The sequence below is a fragment of the Apteryx rowi genome, unplaced genomic scaffold, assembly GCF_003343035.1.
Source record: "Apteryx rowi isolate R43461 unplaced genomic scaffold, aptRow1 scaffold_22, whole genome shotgun sequence".
Taxonomy (NCBI): Eukaryota; Metazoa; Chordata; class Aves; order Apterygiformes; family Apterygidae; genus Apteryx; species Apteryx rowi.
This window is the reverse complement of record NW_020448530.1, coordinates 4,722,182-4,746,855: the sequence shown is the minus strand read 5'-3', so window position 1 is coordinate 4,746,855 and position 24,674 is coordinate 4,722,182. Positions and strand designations below refer to the sequence as shown.

At 36.8% G+C, this 24,674-nt stretch overlaps 1 protein-coding gene across 3 annotated transcripts in view; it reads right to left on the bottom strand.

Annotated features, from left to right (window-relative positions):
- The window catches only part of HTT (huntingtin), a 95,997-nt gene that overhangs the window by 62,593 nt on the left and 8,730 nt on the right, over nt 1-24,674 (bottom strand). For 2 of the 3 annotated variants that reach the window (XM_026064558.1, XM_026064560.1), the window contains exons 2-18: nt 23,707-23,790; nt 23,107-23,227; nt 19,990-20,049; nt 18,479-18,558; nt 17,881-18,019; nt 17,502-17,643; nt 15,886-16,064; nt 15,186-15,390; nt 14,273-14,320; nt 10,915-10,995; nt 10,250-10,614; nt 8,274-8,397; nt 7,848-7,966; nt 6,785-6,896; nt 4,339-4,479; nt 1,628-1,786; nt 1,447-1,544 (exon numbers count right to left, since the gene is read on the bottom strand). In XM_026064558.1, coding sequence (XP_025920343.1) covers nt 1,447-1,544; nt 1,628-1,786; nt 4,339-4,479; nt 6,785-6,896; nt 7,848-7,966; nt 8,274-8,397; nt 10,250-10,614; nt 10,915-10,995; nt 14,273-14,320; nt 15,186-15,390; nt 15,886-16,064; nt 17,502-17,643; nt 17,881-18,019; nt 18,479-18,558; nt 19,990-20,049; nt 23,107-23,227; nt 23,707-23,790 — 2,257 coding nt within the window. The remainder of the gene's footprint in view (nt 1-1,446; nt 1,545-1,627; nt 1,787-4,338; nt 4,480-6,784; nt 6,897-7,847; nt 7,967-8,273; nt 8,398-10,249; nt 10,615-10,914; nt 10,996-14,272; nt 14,321-15,185; nt 15,391-15,885; nt 16,065-17,501; nt 17,644-17,880; nt 18,020-18,478; nt 18,559-19,989; nt 20,050-23,106; nt 23,228-23,706; nt 23,791-24,674) is intronic. The other variant, XM_026064559.1, reaches the window with a different exon arrangement.

Here is a 24,674-nt window from a genome sequence, read left to right as displayed (position 1 = left end):
TAGGACACTAACCCCATGTAAACTGCTGAAACCTGCTGCTCTCTTTCAATTCTAGAAGGGAAACCAAGCCTCAAAAATGAGTGAAGGACAATCCTCCAAAGTGAGTTTTGCAAAACATAGGGCTTAAGGAATACAGGCACTATATTCCTATCTGTTCAAAAACATTGCCTCTYCTGATTTCCACAGGGTATTTTTAGATAGCAGGTTCCAATTTCCAGAATTGGAACAAGTCATACCTCTATTTTAATGGTTGTTCAAATTGTAGACTGTGTGATCTTTGCGACAAGTTACGGAACTCTACACTTCCATGCCTTATTTTAGTATGTGAAAACATTTTCTTTCTTGAGGTTTAACACCCCACAATGCTTTCAGATACTTCTGCCAAAAGGGGGAAAGTCTTGTAACTACTGAATATTTAAAAGGAAAGAAGACATGGCTAAGGGCAACTCCAGGTTACCTCAGGCCCCATTAGGTATAAAGACTGGGGGGGGGAGGTCAAAATAGCAAAGTCTTAGCAAAGTCTTCTAAAAAGCCAAGGTGATTCATAACTGAAACTGTTAGACACAAACAGGAAGATCACAGAACAAAGGGTTAAAAAACAGTATCAGCAAAATGTCCACATTTCCGCACCATTGTAACTGGATGCACCATTCGCTAACTGGATGTCCTTTACTCAGCTGTATCACATGAGATCATACTTTCCATACATTGAATAACTGCATTTTACTAAAAGCTACACTTTGCTTCACTGATCTATAAGCAGCAATACAACCAGCAACACTGTGCCTCTCCCTGATGTCTTTGCTTTCCTTGGCCTCTGATTTGTCCTCCTCCTCTTTTTGTTTTTGAAAATTCCTCAAGTAAAAACCTTGTCTGTTCACCCCTCTGCTTCTTCATACAACACCTTCTACGGATTTTATTATGGAAATAAAATCCATGTGTTCTAAGTTCTGCTTGGAAATTAAACTATCATCTTTATTTTGAGAGCTGCCAGATGCATCTTTCACCCAAACTGAAACACTTATTTCTTTTATTATTTCAAAAAATAATCACTGTCACTTGTCATTTCTCACTTTTTTTTTATTTAGTCGCTAAACGCAGGCTATGTCCAGACATTACACATTCGCACTTCCCTATTCAGACTAGATCTCCCATATATCCAAAGCACTCATCCTACTTTTGGGTTTATGTAACATCACAGCTCATACCTGTACATTTATGATAAGAAATATAGTGTTTAGAATACTGCTTAGCAATCCAACCAACAATCATTTTCTAATTGTTCCTTCATTTCTCTGCCCGGATTCATGCTTTCTACAATAAAGTTCTTGGGCAAGAAGTCATTTTTTGCTCCATGTTTATACATTTGAGTGTAACAGTATCCTAGTCCATGACTAATGTCCCTATGATCTGTGGTGGTGCAAGACAATTATTGCTTTTGCTTACCCTCACAGCCGTACAAGCCAGCTTGCATGTAACAGAGGACTCATCTTTCAGCGTCTTCTGTAACAGAGGTATGCAGTCTACCAAGGAAAACAGATTTCCTAACAAAAAAGGAATTCAGAACAATGAAACAAAATAATTTTTTTTTTAAACCTAGCCAAAAGACCTTAAAATAATTTGTTACCTGTTAAGCTTCTGACAGTTGTTAGCCATTTTTCCACATCAAAGCGGGACTTAATTAGAATAGAGTTGACAATTGTTCCACAGAGAATGGCAGTAGCTCCTCTAATCTGGGGATCTCCATGGTCAATGTAGTTCAGAATATCTGATACATATTGCTCTTCTAAAAAAAATAAGTTACAACTACTTTATTTTAAAAATACTAATCTTAGACTTAACTGCTAATCTCCTTACACAGCAAGTATAGGGAGCTAACAAGTCCAGAATCGACTGATGACCAATACAGCAGACACATGGTTAACTTACGGGGTAAGACCATGGAAACAATTCAGATCATCATGTTCAGCGTTTCAGTCAGGATGCTATTTTAGGGAAGAATCTCACCTAGTTCGTCTAAAAACTGCTGAGAGTTTGCATGGCTTGTATCATGCAGGTCAAACTAAACAGCTATAACAGCCTACCTTCCCCAAGTCTACAACTATTTTATTATTTCTGGATCCAGCAGACCTTTTTTTTAAATATAATAATATATAGGGGTCAATCTTTGAGATGAACTTTCTGGCACAGTTACATATATTACTGTGACAAATTATTATATTACCATATATTAYGTCCTAATGGCACCCTTTTCTAAATAACCTTAGAATCACTGGGGAATTTCACAGAATCATTGAGGCTGGAAGGGACCTCTAGAGATCATCTAGTCCAACATCCCTGCTCAAAGCTCAACTAGAGCAGGCTGCTCAGGACCGTGTCTGATCAGGTTTCGACTATCTCCAAGGACGAACATGAGACAACCTCTCTGGGCACCCTCTCCCAGTGCTTGACCATACTCACAGTACATGAAAAAAAATTTTTTTTTCTTTTTGTTTAAATGGAATTCCCTGTATTCCAATTTGTGCCCATTGCCTCTTTTCCTTTCACTGAATACCACTGAGTGGAGTCTGGCTCCATCTTCTTTTCTCTCCCCCACCAGACATTTAAACATGTTTCAGGTTGTTTGTTGGGGGAGAGGGGTTTAAGCCCAACAGATAAAGATCACTTTCTTCCTCGCTCTCCATCTTTCAAGAGAACCTTTAAGTTAAAGTCCTAACTCATTCTGCATTAAGCCTGCAAGTATAAATTTTCTTAGTATCCACTGATAAGCCATTTAAAAATGCAAAACCAGCCATATTTGTTTAGACTACAAATTAATCCAGATCAGTGGCCATTCTAAAAGATTAACACACAGAATGTGAATCAGTGTCAGACTGTGGAAAATGAGGAACTAGGGCAAGAGCTTCAACTAAGCCTAAGCCTCAATCTTGCTAAGCCACGCTCCTGGACCTTGTGGGACTTGCACACAGTCTGATCTCCAAGGACAACTACTCTGAACAGAAGGATGTTAGAAAGCCAGTATATCTGGTCACCACACCAGAGGAGCTCAGAGCTTAGATTCACACTAGCTGGAGAGGGAGTTCAGGGTATTTGTAGCTCACAAGAGACTTGCCACCTGCACTCATCAGCTGCAACACTGAGGAGCTGAACAAGCTACTGGAGAGATTCATAACTGTTAGAGTGCCTCATCCAACATACAGGTTCTGCCGCTGCCCATGAAAGCCAAAAGCCACAAATGCCCAGAGCAAGTAAAAGGACCAAGGAGAAACAGAAGATTTTAGACTGTGGCAAAAAAAAGTTGCTTAAAGCAAACACTCAGGGAAAAGTAAGGAACAGGAAGATTCCATTAACTGTGACAAAATAAGCTTTCACTGGCTCCTAGAAAAGGTATGTCTTTCAGGTGGGGATCTCGGAGGTTATGGAGAGGTTCTGGGATACAGTTTCCTTCCAGTGAGGATCCAACAGCACAGGCCATTTGTTATATAGTCAGCTTTGCTGGAATAGACAATTTTAGTAAAAGCTCTTTAAGACAAATCGCGTCTACCAAAATCATTAGATGCTCACACACCTGATGCAATGGGGCCCTGACTAGCTAATGTCTTTAGGCCAAAGGTATTCAACTCATAYCAAAAATGCAAATCCCTAAAATGTTTCAGCATAGATACTGATTGTTATACAAACCACTTCAGCATATTCACAATAAGCATAACTTTTCTTAGTCTACCTTTCACAGATCCCCTGCATGTAATCTACGGCTCATTGACACCATCCAGACCAGTGGTCACATATATAAAAAAAAGCTTTTTTTTTTTTTTTTTTAAACCTCAAATACAAAATGCTCTGGGGTATTGGAAGAATCTAAGAGATTTTGGTCAACCCTCCAGTTTAGCCACTATTAGCATCAAACCAGTTGAATACTTCAAAACCCTGTAGATCACACTGTATCATTCATAAAAATGATCCTAAAAGCCTAGAAAGCATTTATAAAATGGTCTTAAATAAATTAGAAGAAGCCACTTTTAACAGAAACAAACCACTTTTGTATAGCAGGTGTGCTAAAACAACTTCAACTTGTCTGAAGCTGTACAAGTCCCTCCACAGAGCTTGAGAGCGATTACAAAAAACAATCTCAAACAAGTGCACTACTTTCAATAGCATAGTTTCCAGCGGCTCTGCAATGGACAGTGCTAAAGTACTCAAAACTACTGCAATATTATACATCTGCAAATATTAAATTGGATTTAAAGAGCTTTCGGTGTAGATGGTGCCTCACTTATTTGAAAATCCAAGCACATTATAATAAATAAATAAAGAGAGATGATGTAAACAGCAACATACCATACTCTTCTCCCATGGCTTCAAGTGGTGCCTTATACAGTTTGCTGAAGAAAGACTCAGGGTGAAGGGCAACAGCAGCTCCAACACAACTTACTGCCAGGGCTTTTACACTGACTCTCACATCCCTATCAGGAACTAAAGCTGGGGAGAGAAAAAAAAAAAACAAAACCTAAGTTAATTAATAACTCTGGATAGTATAAATAATGCATCCTGGACAAAAAATTGTTTTGATTTTGAAGGCAAACCAAGTAGGCCCCATTATCAAAGGCAGTAATTATATACAACATGCTTAAACAAAACAAAACAAAAAATCCACCTGCTTCAAGTTACAATACTGCCTGTCCAGAAGTTCTGCATTAGCAGAGCACATTAACACTGAACAGTTTAGGAAAGGAAAAAAGGAAAAAAACAAATCTTAAATGCTCACTTCAGTCATAAACAATGACACACACACACACCCTTGTGGTACAGACTTCTCAGTGAAAAAAAGATGGAACGAAAAGCGTATGCCAAAGAAGCATTCTGGAAAGCCCCTACTGACATTTTATTACTACACTGCAAAGGTAATGATTCCTCTTTTGAGCCACACCAACCTCCTCTAGTTTGACATTTGTTTCTACCATAAGGCTAAAATGCTTAACAGGTTTCTCAGCAGGACAAAGTGAGACAACAGCCTTATCAAATGCAGAAGGCGATTATTTTTGCTTGTTTTGGTGTTTTTGCTTTCATCTGAAAAGCCTGATAAAAATGAGGACAAGCAAGTTTATGGYAGAAGTTATCCTTTTCCAATGCTGCCATATATTCAAGAGAAATAATGAAAACTAACTAGATAGAAACTATTAACATTTTGATTCTGCCAGAATCAGGTCCCTGAGGGTACCACAGGTGGAAGTGTTCTCAGTGATTAGATCAGACAACATAAGTAAGCTTGGAAAAAACATCCGGCTTTCTAATAAATTTAGCACACTACTTAGCAACAGAGCAAGCAACCTGAGCCTTGCAGAACATCGTAACTCTAATTTTATAGATAAGTCAGCTAAGAAAAGGCCATTTGCAAAATGCTTTTAAACTTGGAGAGAAAGTTTATATTGCTACACCCACATCCTCCAGCACGTAAATTTTTCTTGAAGATACACCTTTCTAGATTCATATCCCCAAAGTTTTAAGAAATAAGAAAACAGCTGAAGGAAGTACAGTTGCATGAAAGAATATTTGCTGCATAGGTGCCTAACTTCAATGGAAGCCAACATAGGTCATGCATTCTGTTGCGACAGCCGTTCTGAGAAACCACTGAAATACAGCTTTATAAATGGAAATAACACTGCTGGTAAAAGAGATCTGAAATAAATAAATAAGAATAAAAACATATCTGCCCTTCCTAAAAAGGATTACAAATACTGGGGGAGGGGACAATTTCTTAGAAGGAAAATGTCCTTATTTTTAAATGAAGACTCTCAGTAGCTCATGTGCTACACATCATGCTCAATTTGGAYCAAAATCATACTGAGATAACCATCACCTACTGTTAAGAGTTTCTTTTTCATTATCACACATGAAAAATCCAGCCAAAAAAAAAAAAGGCCACAGTAACTTACACAGATGCTATAAAATGTTAAAAGAAAAAACAGCTGAATTTGGGGTTCTAGCCATCTTTAAAAACCTTACATCAATTCTCTGCTTTATTACAGCTAAATTATTTAATCTTCAGAGTTATATTTCCCAAACACAAATAAGCAGAACAGTACTTCCTCTACCTGAAGTATATTCAAAAAAGTTAACATTGAATTAAAACACTAATTGAGCGGTAGAACTAAAAAAAGATGCTTTTTATCTTGTTTTAATTATCACAACTTTGGCATTCTAAATATAATCAATTGGTAAAGAATATTAAAACAAACACCTGAGAGGACTGTATTCTTCTAAACTTTTTAGGAGTTTCTGTAGAACGGACTGCATCTCAGAAAAGTATTTCTTTAGCTTTTACTGGGGTATTGATATTTTTATAAGGGACAAGCTGAGTGTCAAGTAACCGATTAAAAGCAAATACTGGCATCAGGTTGTCTTGCCAGTTTTGCACAATCTAAAGAGTCATGGCCTCACCAAAAAGTTAAAGGTGTAGCAATTCTAAAAGTTCATCTCTAGAGAGTTTTTTTGAAAAAAAACCCAAATACCTAACCAGGTATTTGACAAGAAAATTACAATAGCACTTTTTTTAGAAGCCAAATGGTTCAAAATTGGATTCCCTATAAAATGGCATAAACGTCTAGGCATTTTTAAGTTTCTCTGTACTCTGTTGTAACCATTTAAACCAGTGGTTGTCATAAAAGAAGCAACCAGAATTCTTCAGTAAAATGAGTTTAAAAACTTGGCAGAATAAATTGATCACATTTACAACATTACCTATTGAGACACACAATTAACCAATGAGCCCTGAACAGAAACTTACCTCCCTTCTCCCCAGTGAGTAGAAAAGAGGCTGACAGAAGTCTAACGCAGTGCACTAAAGGCGCAGAATTTCCATCGGTATAGTGACCTATGTCTCCCTTTACTCTGGAAGGCTATTGAAGGCAAATCACAGGTGTTACATAGATAAAAATTATTCTTCACTTTAAACAAAAATTAAGCACAACAAAATTTAGAGGTACTGCACAAAGCAAAAACTATAAAATTAATATCATAAAATGTGTTAAATACATATTGCAAAAGAAGGCCTTAAAATTTAATGGTTTGGGAAAGTTCATCTCCAGTATCAGAATCAGTTTAATTTTAATCACAGAAACAATAGTTTCAGTAGATCTTCTGAATTACCCAGATTTACTGCTTGTGCCTGAAGCAGTTTGATAAACTACTTTTTGTCACTGAGCAATGACCTTTAGAAGTGTTGCATGAGAGGCAATTAATTCTTAAGTTGCTTCCAAAGAAGCCTGGCAACCTTATGCACTTTTAGACTTAGATTTCCACAGTAGGCCAACCCAATTTAACTTCTGCCTGCTGTAAACCCAACTCTCCCTTTGCCCTTGCTCAGCACAAGGTCCAATGCTAAAGTCAAAAAACAGAGGAGAATGACATGAACCTCTCTGCAAAGAAACAGGCTCAGACAGTAAGACAATATAGTCTCTGAGGAGTCTTCCCCTTCCACAGCTAGCAACCAGCACAAAGACATTTCATATAATGAACTAAAGTCTCAGCGCACCCTAAGGCACAGAAAAAAGGAGCTTGTGTTCTCCTCAGCAGTTTTGATGCCTTCAGTTTCACAGATTAAGTATGCATTCTCTTTCGCTTTTGTTGGTGGTGCATTCAAGATATTAACACTTGTGTATTTACCTCATGTTAAAAAAAATTTAGGCTGCAACTTAGAATTACTATTCAACCTTAGTGTTTTGTCCTATAATGAAGTATACTACTTATAAACACTTCCTATGCCTATCACTAATCTACATGAATTGTCTTTTTTTTTTTTTTTTTTAAACTTAGTTGCTTTAAACCAGACTGTTGGGATCAAATCTCACCTTATTTTCATGATCACCAGGGTCTGCTGCATCTTCTTTTGATGTGAATTTATCTACGCTGCTGTCGGAAGGCTGCCTACTATGGCTCATGGTTTTCAACAGGTGAGGTTGTTGAAGAGCTTAAAAAAAAAAAAAAGGTAATTCATGAAATACCATTATAGAGGTGAATTAAAAGCAGTTTAGTTGAGCTTCATTATAAAAACATGAAAAATGAATTAGCACTGATCTAAACAAATGATTCATTAGAAGTGTTGAAATATGTTATTTATTTTACATTTCCCTCTGGATATTTGTTTTTCGTAYCCATTAAGCGAGTTGTCAGTCCTCTGGAAGTTACACAGCACCTGTAGCAGCTGCCTTGAAGTGTCATAAATTCTGGGGGTTTTTTTGTTTTTTGTTTTAAACATTACTTATTTATCAACATACCAATTGAAGAATTTCTGAAAGACTCTGACGAATCATCTTGGAGAATATTTGCAGCCTCATCTTCCTCATCCTGCAGCTGCCCAATCTGCATTCCAGAATACTGGCTTTCAGTACCCTCCAAAACCTACACAGTGCAAGGACAGGACTTAAAATAATTTAGCTTAGCACACACTATTAAATCTCAAACATGCAGTGTTAGTAATTTAGAAACAATTCCAAAGCAAAGTGAGCATGATACATATTAGCATACAGCTGCACGCAGGCCCCAAAGCAGTCTTCCTCCTCCTCCAGCATTTGAGCTATTAGGGCCCATGGCTACATCCGAGTCTCCTACTTGAATTATGAACCTGGATGCTAAGACTGAGGTGGTCAAATACCTGGTGCATTGCCTCTTCTTCAACTACCACTGCTCGCTTATTCTAAACATAGTTGCTGCTCATCTCAGCAGTTTCTAAACATAATTATCACTATCTTAGTAGTTACAAACCACAACCAACAGCTTTACTGTCACAACTTGAATTTGTCCCCAAAAGTCTTGCTGTCAAACACTACATATTCAGGACAAGTAAGGTTATGGGAAAGCCAAATTGAGAGCACACTGTACACAATAAAAAAGTACAAAATTAGGCTGAACATATTTTAATTCCTTCATTCTAAATCAGAGTCCACTAAAATGGACACTTCTGAAAGAGTTTGACACTTAGTACCAATTTTTTTTAAACAAAATATGTAAAAATAACCATAAAAATGATAATCACAATAAAAGAGAACAAAACATGAAACGTTTCACTGTAAGATTACTGGAAGATAAAAGATACTTCTCCAGTTATTCCCTGACTTTAGAAGCACCTGGAAATTGTTAGTCAAAAAGCCCATGTGTGGGTAAAGGGGATGCCACTTAGATGTCAATAGATATTTGTAATAACTGTTTATAAATAGTATGCAAACTGTCTGACATACATTACAGTCTGACAAGAATTTTCAAGAAATGCAACTTGCCAATAAATACCTGCTCCTTTTGGCCCCTGCACTGCTTACATTTTAGTTAAAGCTGGAGCACCTACTGTCACTCCTTTAGTTCTCAAATCCTCACACTTACAAGAGTTTATGCTTGTCATAATTGTAAATTAACCATTTTTAGTAATAGTAAACGACATTCAACTCTTCCAAAGTTACCATCAGCAAACTTAAGTCAAAAGTCTGACAATATTTGAAAATAGAATTGAAGATCACATTCTAAATTTTTGTTCTCTTGCATTTTCAGCTCTCTTTCCAATTATATTTGCAATGTTTTTATTACAACCTCACAACATATTTGCCTAGAAGAGATGAATTTCTTAAAATAGCTATAGCATATGGTTATTTCAGGCATTTATTAGATACATAACTGCTACGTTAGTAAATCATGCAACATTTGGCCAGTATAGGAGAAATTCATAAGCTGGAACAAAAAGAACAAAAATGAGTTGTGCTGTCACGTGGGAAAGCACAGGCAGAAGTCAATGTGAAGTATTAGATTTAAAAAGTGTTCTTCTATCATTCCAAATAGAATATTCACCCTTTAACACTTCCATTAGCCCTTCTGTACTTAAAAAAAAAGTAAGTAATATATCTATTAAAAAAAAAAAAGAAGGATGTGCTACTAAGAGGAGATAATGTATGTAAAGCCTTTGATACTGACATTCTTCCAGTGAGTGACAAACTTTTGGCATTTGCCTTCAAATGACCTACCCATTGAACAGGCCGATTACGGCCTTTTTGTTTTTAATGACTGCTGAAGTGAAAGCGTTAAAAGGAGGTCAAGCTCTCCAATAAAGGCGTGAGCTGCTGACCTTTCCATTGTTACTAGCCGAGGATGGAAAAGTAGAAGACAAGTAAGTAGATGAATCCAAGTCTGGGCCCTCCATGGAAGAGCTCTGAGATATGTCGGGCCCCTCAGTAGAACAGGATCCCCCCTCTGCCCGCTGCACACTTACAATTTCAGAACTGTCCGAAGGGGTTACAGCAGAGTCTGGACCTTCTGTAGTAGTCTGAGAGCTATCGCTAATTGGTGAGGAAGCCTGTGTACCATCATTCAAGTCCATAGTGGGATCCGACTGGACAGCACTGATTTGGCTGGAGCTTCGGCTAAGCACATCATCATCTTCCCCCTCAGTAGCTGTACTGGCCAAATCACAGCTTGACAGGTCTACGGAGTCTGACTGCAACGTATGTTGTGAACGTGGCTGCTCAGTAATGATATCGTGTCCAGTAGGATCAGCAGCTGAACTCACTACTGACCCAGTCGTTGACACACCTGATGAAGAAGCCAGTTCACTGCTTATCTCACCCTTCACAGAAGCTGCAAAACAAAGACTTTTATGAGCCAATAAAGTGTTTAAACTTGTGTTTAAAGGTATCCATATCAAGAGTTAAAAACTCTACCCCATATTAAGTTACTCTATGCAAAGTTTGTAACTAAGCAGTTAAACTACAGGTAGGGAAACAAGTTTGGGTTTTGTTACCAAGCTTTTGAGTGCCCAACTACTTCAAAGTCCCCGTGAAACTTCACTTTTATATTTTACATAGCAGCAATAAAAGAGTGAATTTGCAACATAAAGTAGTGCAGGTTGATTTCACTGCTGACAGGAAAAACAACTACCTGCAAAGGATGCAGTGCTGACATCTGATCGAGTTTCAGAATCATCCTCCAAACCTTCTTCTTCACCAAGAAGTATTTTACCTGAAAAGTGACATAGCAAAAATATTTAGTTTTCCAATATTACAGTCAACTTGAAATGCTGAATATTTGATGTCAGATCTGAAAACTATTTTTAAAAAGCTTATCTGAATTATTTTTCAAAGCTATGACAGGCAACAGAGGGAAGAGAGAAAGGAATGAAGAAAGAGAGCATCCAGTCCCTCACTATCTGGTCAGGATAGAAATGGACAGCAATGACAAGCAGACACATAACAGTTAACTAACTTTATTGTAACGGTTTGGGAAACTACTTATGACCTTATTTATTCCAGTTAATTTTATGGATGATGTTTAAGCCACTGCTAATTTCTTCAAATATGTCCTATTACTAAGGGCTAGATGGCTGGCACCTGGATGACTGCCCAAGGGACATTAAGCATCATAAATAATTGAATAACCTTTCCCTTCTTAAGGCCACAAAAGCTACTAATCAAAGACTACTGGCACTTTGGGGCCTGGAACTCCAATGAAAACAGAATGGAAAACGCTTATGGGAAGAGTAGCACAGACTGGAAGCACAAGACAAGGCAAGTGGGAAAAGATGATGAACTGCAGACAACAGCCATTAAGGTCCAGGGACCACTAAGCCAAAAATACCTTTACACAGACTTTTGCCACAGAAAAAATGAGAGCCACTGATAAGCTAACACAACAATCTCAGAATTTGCTTACTCACAGTTTAATAACTATTTAAAATAGAAGCAATGGAGAGAGGAAGATATCTGCAAACGTACACTGCTTGGGAGCAAAACAAGGATGCAACTGCACTGAAAAGGCTGTGATTGGGAGAGGATACAGATCGAGCACAGAGGGAGCAACTGAGCCCATCCTTCTGGATCTCACATGTCACTTGCTAAGACAGAGAGATTCATGACTACTGGTTAGAGATGAGCACGTTTTACACTTAAAAATAAGCTTCACTGGTGGTCCAAGGTCTACCATGCAAGATATCAATGTTTTGACAGCTCTAGGTGAATTCTTTCTTATCTCATTTCTGTGTTTCTAAGTTAGAAGTGCAGGAAAGCATTAATAGACCTTTGTATTCACTTTATCACAATTGCTTTCATATGTAGAAAAAACAGTGTAGATTTGTCTTCCTCCAGAAAAGCATGTATTTTATGCTATTCAAACCTGTAGGTAAGGCAGAAAAGTAACCATGACATTTCGATGGATATTCTATGTAAAATAAAGTATTAATTAGAGAATTACATATTCCCACAAAAGAATGAGTAAACTCCTGCTATGAGTTCCCAACCAAAAGCATAAAAGACAGTATATTCTTTTGTATTCTTTCCCCCATTTAGATAAGTTTCACTGAAATAAGCCAGGATATTCTTCTGTTTTCCACAGCTGATCACCTTTAAAAGTAAGTAAGAAAAGAGGAAGGATACTGAAAAACACTTTATTAATATAGTATATTAGGCTTTAAATGTTCACATGATTATATAAAACAAGCCACAAAATAGCTTTCCTTTATTTTGAAAAAACTTCACAATTAAGATGCAGACATAGGCTTTCATTCAGAAAATGAGTTTTCAGCCTTTTTTGCAAAGGATTTTCTGAAGCTGGAACGTAAGTAAACCAACATAGGTCAGCTCCTCAAAACTAAAGTCTGACTGAAGCAGAGTGACTGAAAAGGCATGAAATATTTGAGTTCTGAGATTAGGATCACCAGTTTCAGTAGATCTGCTTCACTTTATATACCTTTACACACGAAAGTAGTTTCACCTATGGCTAACAGCAGAAGCCTACGGACAGTAAACTGACAGTAGACTGACTGTAAAGCTATTTCAAGTAGGAACTGTGAATCGGCCCGATTCTGCCCTCCATTTGACAACGGAGAGGAGAAGGAAATGAACAATTTGAAATTTAAGATTAAATCTGCACAAAGTACAAAATCCTGATTAGAATTCTTCAAATTCACTTACACCAATTTTTAAGACAACAATACAATTTCATATCATGATCCTGAAAGAAGATGGAACCTGATGGCTCATGTGTTTTACCACCCAGTGAAGAAAAAGATTACTGTTTTAACACATACTTTAATTTACACTGTTATTAATATTTCAATGTTTCATTAAGAACCACTAACACATTCTAAATATCAAAATGTTAATTTTAACATTACACTTTAAAACTGTTACGAGTTTTTATGCTGAATTGTTACATTCTGTCCCACCTTTGGATATTGCACCAATACCCTTCTCTTTACAGAACACCCTTTCCTTCGCTCTATCATTGCTAAATTAGAAGCTACCACTGCAGCACTAAGCCCTGGTTTATTCAGCACTACCACCATTTCACATTTAGGTACCTTTTTATAGCAAAAAAGCAAAAGATCGCTTGTAAGCACAGAAGAAAGATAGGAAGACATATCTGGTTTAAAAAAAAAAAAAGTGTAAGGTAGGTGCTATAATCATCTTTAAAGTTTGTATAATCCTACTTAGTCTTACACTCTTTGAAGAGATTTCTTTTAACAGTGTTGCACCTCTCAGCCTACCATCCTTGTACCGACTGCACTACATTCATGCATTCCACTGCAGTGGCAAGATTTCAGTCACCTAAAACAGGTAATCGATCTGTTATTCTGTCGTTTCTCGAGTGATTCCACTAGTGACTTTTTTTTAAAGCGAAGTTTAAATGTATAACTGGATATGATGTACTCTCATGCACAAACTGGGAAAAGAATACTTCACAGTAAGTTATATTTTTTAAAATCTCACTCACGAATTACCTATTGAAGAAAGAAATCAAAATATTTGCATTAAGAAACAAAATGAGTAGTGTTAGTTATCAAGGACAGGGAATAAAAATAAAGTAAAAAAACATCATATCAAAGCATGCAAACATACACATGCATTAGTGAAAGAAGAGGGAAAAAAACAGGCCTAACAAAAACAGGAAGGTTAWCTATTTTGAGAGTTACATTCAAGGGTAAATATAACCAAAAGGAAGAATGCCCTGTTCAGAGAGATTATTTTTAGATGTGCTGTTTAAAAATGAAAATTGGATCAATATTCATCAGCATAATTTTGCCAGAAAAAAAAGAGGAATGATACTGCTTTGAATAGTTTCAGTGTATCTTGGTTGCAAGATCAGAAGTTGTGACAGAATTCTTTTAAGATTTATATTGATTAAGCTCAGCTGATAACAAGAAGGCATTTGTGAATGAAGACCAGAGTTCAGCAAGACAATGAAGTGTGTGGGGGAAATCAGAAAGGAATGCAATTAAAAATTTGTTTTTGAAAATAATCACCTTTATGCTTTCTCGCAAGAACAGGGCTGCATGAAGACCCCCCTCCAGCTGAAAATCACAGAAAGTAACACATCAGGGCAAGGACAGAGCTGCTGAAATCATGAAGGAATTCTAATAGCCGCAAATGTGAATAAAAAAGAAAACTATAAAGTCAGGAAGAAATAGCAAACTTGTTCCTTTTGAAGTTCATGTCTTTTTGGATCAGAACTCTCAAGAGGCTGCCATTAAATGACTATTATTCCATGCAGCTCAAGCAGTTTGTTTTTTTAAAAAAATCCTCTAAATTTCACTGCTATGATTGCTCCTGGCTAATGAATTACCTTCTAATAGCAGCAATATTAGAATGATCCATTAGTTCATTACAGAAGTTCTTACAGCAATCCAATCAGAGACTGATTCTTTTGAAATAGTTAAGTAGCAGTTAAGAGACAATATTTTTTAAGAGCATGCACTTCACAGACAAGAACATTGAAAGCTGATTTTAAGAGTTATGGATAAACTTAACAGTTATGTTTTAATTTCATGGTTTTGGTATTCAGCAAGGAGCTCTCAGCTAATATAAATTCCGATTAGATCAGCTTTCTATAAATCAATTGACAGTTGCCAGATATCTGGTAAGACAAACATCAATTTTGTTAAAAAAGTCAGGCAACACAGTTAACTTACTCTGCATAATGAAAAAAATCCACCAGTAAAAAAAACACAAACTGCAATACACACACTGGAGTTTGCTATTACACAATATATGCATATCCACTTGAATGAAAAAGTCTTTTACTGTACCCGGAAAAAAGTTTCATTCATGACTCTATACATTTCACTTTACTCTTCATACTTTTTGCTAGCATTAAGAAACAGAGCCTGTGATGTATGCTCATGTCCATTTACTAAAATGACCAAAAATATAGCTTACCTATAAGTTCCACTATGCTCCCACTGCGGTTCCTGCTGGTAGATTCATCTTTGGATACACTGACCTGTGCAATGCCCCCAGAAGCGGTCAGGGCGTGCAGAAGCTCAGGTGGTGGTGTTCGAAAGAGCTGCTGTAATAATTCTAGCGCTCCAGTCACAACATTGTGGTCCTGATGCTGAGTGTAATGCAGAGTCAATTCATAAACCTAAAAAAAGCAACAAAGTGCTGGTGTAAGTGTCTCTGAAGACACAAGATACTATATACACTCTCATATACCATATTAAAATTCAGCACTACGTTACACGTGACTGACATACGCTTTACCTGCATCATCCTTTCTCAAGAGAAAAATGTCATTTAACTGTAGTCATTTAATTGCTTTTTTGGGTAGAAGTCTCTTTATTATTCTTTTTGTTTACTTTATAAAAGGAGAATAGGATCAAAGACTGTGGTAATGTTTACACAGTTCTTTAGCTCCTTTGGGAGCACCGAGCATGTATCGCTTTCACGGTATTTCTGATTATTAAAATTATTTATCAAGAATTACGATCCCTGGACAAAAGGTCAATTAACAGAATGAAGAGGAATTTGAGAAAAGAATTCAGCACACTCAACACCAAACTAGTACTATGTCGTACCATATGCAAGGATTTGTTTTCAAATAGTACTCTTCAGGTTAGCGTTACCATTCATTTTTTACCTGTATAAGCTGTTCTGGTGAAGGTGAAATCTCTGTCTCTTTTCTTGTTACACCAAAGCTGCCTTTCAGGCTGGTATCCTTTACTTGTTGTTGCAATAAAGGTATGAGATATCTTAGTGTGAGCAACACACCAAGAATTAAAAGAGTAGGATGATCATCTTCTACAGGAACCAACAAGCCTGGAGGTAGGGGGAAACAAACCAAACCACTTATTGGTAATGGCCGATTTCAACACAAGAAGTATTCGATGTAGTTCACATAACTCCTTCTTTTACAAAAAAAGCCTAGCTGCAACTAGAACATACTTTCTGAATGCAGACACACTTGAAAATATGTTATTTAATACCCATAGCAAGGATCTAAATAATGTGAGAAATGGTCAAAGCACCCTGCCCTGTCTCCTCTGTTCCTACCTCTCTTTGCCCAATAAAAACACAAGAAATTTACCTTTCATAAACCCTACTACTTCACCAAGTGATCTAGACTTCCTTGCTCCTGATTCTCCCCCTCCTCCCTCCACTTGGCAAGTTAATTGAGGCTACGCTTGCTTTCTCCTCCTCCCACCCACCACTACTGTCCTAGTGAATGACACTGATACTCTTGCCTCCTCCCTGAAATACTGGAAACCTTGTCAATATACCTACCTGCTTATCACAAGGAATAAAACCCAAAATATATTAAGAACAATTATAAGTTATGCAACAAATCACAACATTCTAACTGAAAAGTCAGAATGAAGTTCCTCTTAGTGCTATTGTCTGAATCCAATACCACTGCCAGGACTTTAAATATATTACCTTTGAGCAGAAGAGTGGTGTGTGTGCACAGAGAAAGGAGGAGTGAGCAGAAGCACACCATTTTCAAGTCACACAGAGTGAGGAAAATCACTACATGACAGCTATATTTTTTACCCATTCTGAGAAGAAATAAGGCTCAGAGGACCATGCTTTATGCATCTGCCTGTCTGTCCTCCTTACCTCTTATTTTCTAATATAGTCTATATATGAAAGAATCCACTATCAGTGCCACAACTGAGGCAAAAGTTTCCACTGAAATTAGCACTAGTGTCTCATCATCAGTTCTACAACTCCCCAAAGACTGTGCAAACTTGCCAGCTACAAGAATATGGAAGCAATTACCTCAGAGTCATGTGCTTTTAAATCAAGATATTCCATTTTTGATGTTAGAGTTAAGTTTTCAACAAAATGTTGACGGGGCACCTTCTAAAGAAGGCTACAGAGTATATGTTAATGACAGACACTGAGAATGGCACTCATATCCTCCACCTGAATAATGCAAGTCTTCAAGACTCCTGACTAACTTCTTCCAGAACCCCTACAGTTCCTCATCTTCCAATATGCTACTTGCTTCCTTAGCTTTGGCTGTTTCTTTAAAACACTATGAATCAATATTTCAGCACACAGAAATACAAATACATTTAGTACCTTATCTTCATCTAACTTAACACATAAAAGAGAAAGCATTACCAATATTTAACCTGTAGTCAGTACCTTTGCCTTACCTGAAAAGGTCTCACAAATGAAAAGTCTTAGATGAACAATGATCTTACACTACTTACACCTTAAGCAAATTTAAACTTTTCCCCTGAATCTTACCTAAAAGTACATTCAATAACCAGGCATAAAAATACTGCATTCTTCGTGAATGTTGACAGATGCTTACTGCTGATCCTGCTGCCGTTCGACGGATAGTTGGGGAACTGGATTTAAGATTAGCTATGAAAGCCTTCAATAAAACCTGAAAACAAAGATATCTTACTTTTTAGAAGAAAAGCAGATAGAAATGAATTAAGTCAGCAAGYGTCTTTTTCATCCATTCAAAACATTAAGTAATGTACATCAAGCAAGGGCAACTTTTGTCTTAATTCACACATGCAGTTATAATACTGCTTTCTTTAACATCTGATTGATGGTACTGATTGCTTACTGTGCTTTCATACATAACAGGGAGCATTAATGGGTTAAAGAAAGATACCTTAATCTCATTGTCATTTGCAAAGTTGCCAAATGCTGCCATGATTTTTGGTATCGCTGCAGCTAGTGTCTCCTGTACCGATTCTTCAGGCCTCTTACTTATTCGTGTTAGACAGGGCAATAGGTTCACCAAGTAGGGCCTAAGTATGGCAACGGAGAAAAACTAATTTGAGATCAGAACAATTATATTTGTCCAAATCACAYAAGCTGTTATTAATTCATGCTCGTATTCTGTAGTAATACTACAGAATAAAATACATACACAATAGCTACATAGAGATGTGGAAAAACAAGATAATTTCTGCAAATTGTATTCAGAAGAATATTAAGATAGAAGAAATAAAGGAGAAAAATACACATTTAGAAAATTACAAGTCATGGTCTTCACAGGCTCTTTTTGCCCTTCCCCCAGAGTCAAGCACAGCAGAACTAAAATTCTGCTACAGAAAACTAATCCAATAAAACTACTTCAGAGAGGACAGTGAGATATGAGTAAGACTTCTGGGAGGGTTACGCAAAGCTTGAGAACAATAACATTTTGTTAACATCTAAATTTTGCTAAATGTATCCGAGGAAGTTTGTTACTAAGGTAAGTTTACCTGCACTTCTGCGGCCGAACTAGATGGGCAAGCTCAGCAAATCTCCAGAGCGCAGCACGTAGACTTCGGGAAGCACCATTCTAGACAAAATATAACACTTACATTCCAGAAAGCAAAGGTTTTTTACTCTCTAAAAAATAATCTGTTTAAATTATATATATATTTATATATACATATATATATATATWTTTTTTTTACTTAAACAGATAAAAACGTAAGGTGYCTGTAAGCCCATAAATTTTATTTCRTCAAAAGGAAGTCAAGTCAGCTCCACGGCTGCCTTCATTTTTCTAGTTGCTATCACAAATTTTCTAAGTGACCCAAAGGGGTAACAAGGGACACCAAGCAAGAGAAGGAAGAGTCTGACCTCTCCACTCTGCTGAAATCAACTTAAAATACCACAGAGAAAGTGGTATCCCCCCCCCCCCCAAAAAAAAAAAGACTGACAATACAAGAGCATAAGACAAATCACAGGAACATTTGCACAGATGTAAACACAGCATAAAGTTGATAGCAACGGAGATATGTAAATAATCTCCAGGTCCTGAGAGCACCAAAAGATTCCATGCAGTTATCTATATCACTTTATAATGGCTTGCATTCTGAAGTTTAATAGCAATTTGTCTGTATTGACAACTTACCCTAATTTCCACATTTTCTACATTTTCAACAATACTAAGGAGCTGTAATATATCCTCCAATATTAGGTCTAAACAAATTCTGCCTCAAATCAGAAACACAACTGTTCTAATCTCCCTATCTGGGAAAATTACATATCTAACTTAGTTTGAACCTAACCAAAACACTTCTCAAATCAAGTACCTCTGAGGACAGAACTCAGGTGTTTAAAAATTGCTTTTTTTTTTTTTTTAGCTAGTATATCAAAGGTTCATGGCCTCATAGGGATGGTAAATAATAAAAAAAATTGCATCTGAAATACAAAATGTGCATTTTTCAAACTCAGAGCCATACAACAGATTCTGACATGGCTCCCAAAGCGATTCACAAACCAAATGCAGTTATGTCTGTCTTCTGTGTGCTTCTGTTACACCCAATACCTCTCTCTTTCACCTACCCTATGAGTCTAACAGCAGCTATTCAAGAAGCACACGGCACCTGAACAGCCAAGCATCTCCTCCTGCATCTGCTCATAACATGCAAGGAGGACAAGGCAATAGGGATTTCTGTCAGAGACATTGTGAGTGAGCAGGAAGAGTTATATAACTCCATTCTCCAAGATTTCTTGCTGGAAAATAAAACTGTGCTATTCACACCAAATGCCCATGCATTTTCTGCCAGATAAGCTTTCAGGGGTGGTAAAATCTAACAAGAGGGCCAATAGTGAGGAATTGGATAGAGTAATATACTAAACAGTCACAAATCTTTCCAAAGTGAAAATTTGACCTTGACATTAAAAAACATACACTATTTATTTATACTAATGCCACATTTCAATATACTAAAACACTTATTGTCATATTCAAAAGGATGTGAAAGAAAGCAAAACTCACCTTTTTAATCTCTTTATACAGTTCTAATTGTAACCTAGGAAGATTTGAATCCATCAAAGCCTGCAATAAAATGCATTGAGAATATACTGTATCAGAACAGATGCATGTAAAGTAACAATGTTACACTTGTAACAAAACAGCTTTAAAAAAGTATGGAACTATGTAACCGTCCCTTATACATGACGTATAAGAAGGAAAGTGTTAGATACAGGACAAGGCAAATACTAAAAAGGGACACCTTTATTTTCTGCACAAAGACAAAAATGAAAAAGCAGACAATTCCACAAAGTCTAATAGATATTTTCAGGTAATACTGACTACAGCACCCATTCAGTCTGCCTAGGAACAGCCATATGAGATCGGACTACAGGTACAGCCAGCTTAACATGCTTTCTGGCAAGGGCCAGAGACTCAAACAAATATTAAATCATAATAATACTGTTCACAAGCAGTAAAGGAGAGTTATTCCATACTATACATCCCCAGCTTCTAGCGGCCTACCGTTCAGGTATTTCAAGAATTGAGGCTGTATTTGTGCCATTACCTTTATCAGCCTCTGAAAAACCTTTTATGAGTTACTCTATTTTCCGCATCCAGTTATTACTACCAAGTGTGGTGGACACTAGAAGTATTGTGTTCCACAACTGAACAAAGCACAGTGCAAAAGAGTATACATTTTAGTTAACTGTAAACCTGTAGCCTGATGAAGAATTAGGGTACATGAAATGAAAGTTTGCACCAAGAAGTAATAATTTTCTGTTCAACTGGATCATTCTCCCTCCATCTTTCAAAAGGAGGAGAGAAAAACRAAAATGGTCATGCTATATATCATCCTTTCCTACAAAATGTTTTCTATACATAAGACTAACCTTACTTTTCCATTTTTTTCCTACATAGCACATACTACTATCTATAAAACATTTCCACCACCAGTCCCCCAGGTGGAATAAGTACTTCATGCAATGTGCAAGTGCATGCACTATGGATTTATACAGTAGCATAACATCATTTTGCCTGCAAACTTCTATTTTCTATCTGCCTTTTGAACATTAACCATTAAGTTCACATCTTCATAGGATTACCCATGATGACAACAAAATCTTATGCAGCATATGCTGATCTAGAGCCCAAAACTGCTTAAGCACAGTCACTGAAGTAACTTGGGCTCCTCCAGAGGATGATTGCCCTATCCTAAACTTGTATGCCCAAGAACTTCACTTCCTCTCCACCATTTTACCAGGCAGTTTAATATAAAGATATCACCTTATCCAGAAAAAAATAAAAATAAAAATCTTATCTTGCTTACAACCTTACACTGTCGTACACACCACAACTATTAATTGTGGGTACCTAGGCTATGCTAGATAGGTATTAATCTCACTTACCTTATGAAAACTTAATTTATATGGGAAATTCACTGGCGCTGTATGTAAGGACATCAAGCAACCCAGAAAAGCACCAGCTGCAACTTGGCTTCAAGGATAAGTTGTCCTTACATCACACTCAASCACGGCAACTCTTTTTACAAATGTAAACCTGTATTGTTTTTAATCAGACTTGAATCTAAAAATTCATCCCAACCAGAAAAAACGAGACTACCCATACTACCATTGGTGCTAACACTCCCCGCAGTATCACTAGCACAGACACAGCACTATAAGTTTGTAGGTCAGCTTCAGAAACAATTTAACATAACACCTCACCTACAAACATCTGATGACATTGAAYTTGATTTTTTTTTCTTTTAAATAAAAGTATCACTAGAGATATTTACACTTTGAGCCAGTTATGCTGTCTATGAAGTTCTGACAGGCAAGAGTAATGATATTTAAAGATGACCTACAGAGGTTTATCTAAATGCTGTTGCTTCAGTTTATAGCCTTGTTCATACAAAAGCATTAGTGCTTTAATTCCACTAACCAGCATAATCTCCAGACAGACACGCAGTTATACAGGTAAAGCTTATTTCTATATTCTTATATCTAAAGAGAGAAAATATAAAGCATCTTTCTAACAACAGAATTAGTCCAATAAAGCTATTTCCCCCTCTAAAATATCTGAGGTATTAAAAAAACTGAATGCTGACTTATATGCAAGTTTAGGGGCCTGACCTTTCTGTTCCATTTGTCACAAGCATGTTACTTGCGTAATCAAAAATAAAACTATGCGTCTTTTTGCTTCAGGATTTATACACCAGGCAGTGTCTTGGTTAAAGACTAAGTTGCTTCCACACAGCATAAAACATAGAAACAGAATACAAATTACGACCAGCTTTGATTACAGTCAATGACTAATATAYGCCTGTGGTTGGAATATCACAACCACAATTTCATAGCTGTGACCAAACAGTGACTGAAAAAAGGCTGTCATTTAAAATCCTCTTAATCTCTAAAACAAAACAAACTACTATATCAAGATCTGAAAAAAGTTAAAGTTCTCTAGCTTACATGGAAACATGCCAGAAAGCAGCAACAATTATTAAATAGTTTAGTGGACTAACTAACTTTGTGGTTTTATGTAACTGAAGTTTTAGGTAACCAAAGTGGTTAACTTCACATCAAGCCTACAGAGGAGTTTGGTGGAAAGAAGGAAAATTGAAGTAAGTTAGCATTCTTTAAGTCTGTTTCAGAGTATCATGAAAAACAAGTTAAGTTACATAATGGTGTACACATTTCATAGAGTGCTAAATTTTTCCTATAAGTGGAAAAATATTTAAATCAGAATGAATAAAAACAAAAGTAGGGCAATAGAGCAAAACAAAAAAGCAAAAGATATTCCCACTTCCTCACTCCCTCCCATTATAAGATAACACTACATAATCAGCAATGCTTCTCCACGAAGTTAATAACTGACTGAAGAAAAAAAATAGATTAGAACATCAAAGTACAGAAGAGAAGTTAAAATCTTGATCCAATTAAATTAGATGCCTCCTCTGCACATAAAAACCTCTCCTTAGAAGACATACAGAATTCCCTGAACAGGCTTACTTGACCTCTCAAACACATTAAGAGAAATTATCAAGAATAAGAAAAGCAATGAAAAGAACATCAAGTTTGACTTTGTACAGGACACTACATCCAGAAGAGGTCAAACCTGGTAACACCATAAAGTTCTTACTTTAATAACTTTATTAAGGCATTCATCAGCAACCATACGGACATCAGATTCTGCGTCCTCACTGCAGAGGAGAAAGAGTTCCATAGCAATCCCCAGTAGTTTCTGAAATTCTGGAGAGTTCCTAAAGAAACAAGCATTAGAATATTAGAGTGCATGGTATGAAAAGCAAACATCAACGTTATTTGGGGGGAGGGAGGGTTCATAATCCAATCACACATATACTGTACAAAATTATAAAAAAGGAGAAAAGGTCTAATGGATAAGAAGGCATTGCAACAGGAGTGGGGAGATCTAGATCATTTGCCCTCTCCAACTTCCTTACGTAACCTGGCAAGCTATTTGACCTCTGTATCTCAGTTTCACTGAGGTAGAAGGGCAATGCCTACTCTACTGATGCTTAAAGAAAATTACTTCTTAGACTTTGGGTTGATTTAAAAAAAAAAAAAAAAAACACACACACACACACACACACACACTTTGAGTTTTCAACACAAGCTTGCCAACATAAAATCAGCAATGATCAGGAAGCTTCCGAATAGCTAATACTCCAAAACAGCTATTCGTATTAACACGGTGAGTTACAGACGAACATTGTCTTACCTCAAAGACTGAGCAACTATGTTTTCACATATTGTCAGGCAGTGATTCACTCGATCTTTCTTGGTAGTTGAAAGTTCTTTCTTTCTAAAAGAAGAACACAGTGTTATCTGAGATAAGATTTCAAAAGTGAGTGGTAACTATTTAAATACACTTGCCAGAGTAGAGTCTAATGATTATACAAGAATATAATAGCTGGAAGAGTGCATCTTTTTAACAACTGTTTATCAACTATCCCTAGACTCTAGGATGCACATCAGGGTACACAGGCACACAAGCAAAGGGAAGGGTATAAATTTAGAAAAAGAATGAGCCATTTAAGAAGAAATACCATATTAATTCCATAAATGGGAAAATATTTGGGAAACAGAAAACTGAAGAATGAAGAGGAGTAGAGGGGAAGGGAGAAAAAAGACAGACAGAGAGAAGCTGAAATAAAGACACTGATAAAAAGGCTGGAGAAAGGAAGCAATGGGAACAAGCATTGAAGACTCAAGAATACCACTTTTAAAAGACCTTCCTCACATGTAGTTTCACCTTAGCCTTTTTTTGCACTGATGAGAAATCAACAATTCTCTATCTGCATTGGAAAGGATGTTGAGGTAATCCTACCATACATCACATTCCCCCCAAATGGTCTTATACTTAAAAAAAAAAAAAAAAAAAAAAAAAAAAAAAAAAAAGGCAGCTCTAGCACAGTCTATGCATGTCAAGAATCATGCCCCTAAGGTAACACTCATATAGTCCAGGCAAGGCCAAGCTTAGACAACTTGCAGCAAACAAGGTTAAAAGCGAAAAGAAGAACATTCACAAGGGTCAGAATGGTTACAAAGACAGTCTTAAGAGGATTTAATAGTAGACCAGCCAGGTATCTACTTGCTTCACTAATGTCAGAACCCTGAACTCTTAACTCCGGGGTGGGGGGGAGAGAATGAGAGAGCGAGAAAAGGGCAGTGAAGCAGCTGTTGGAA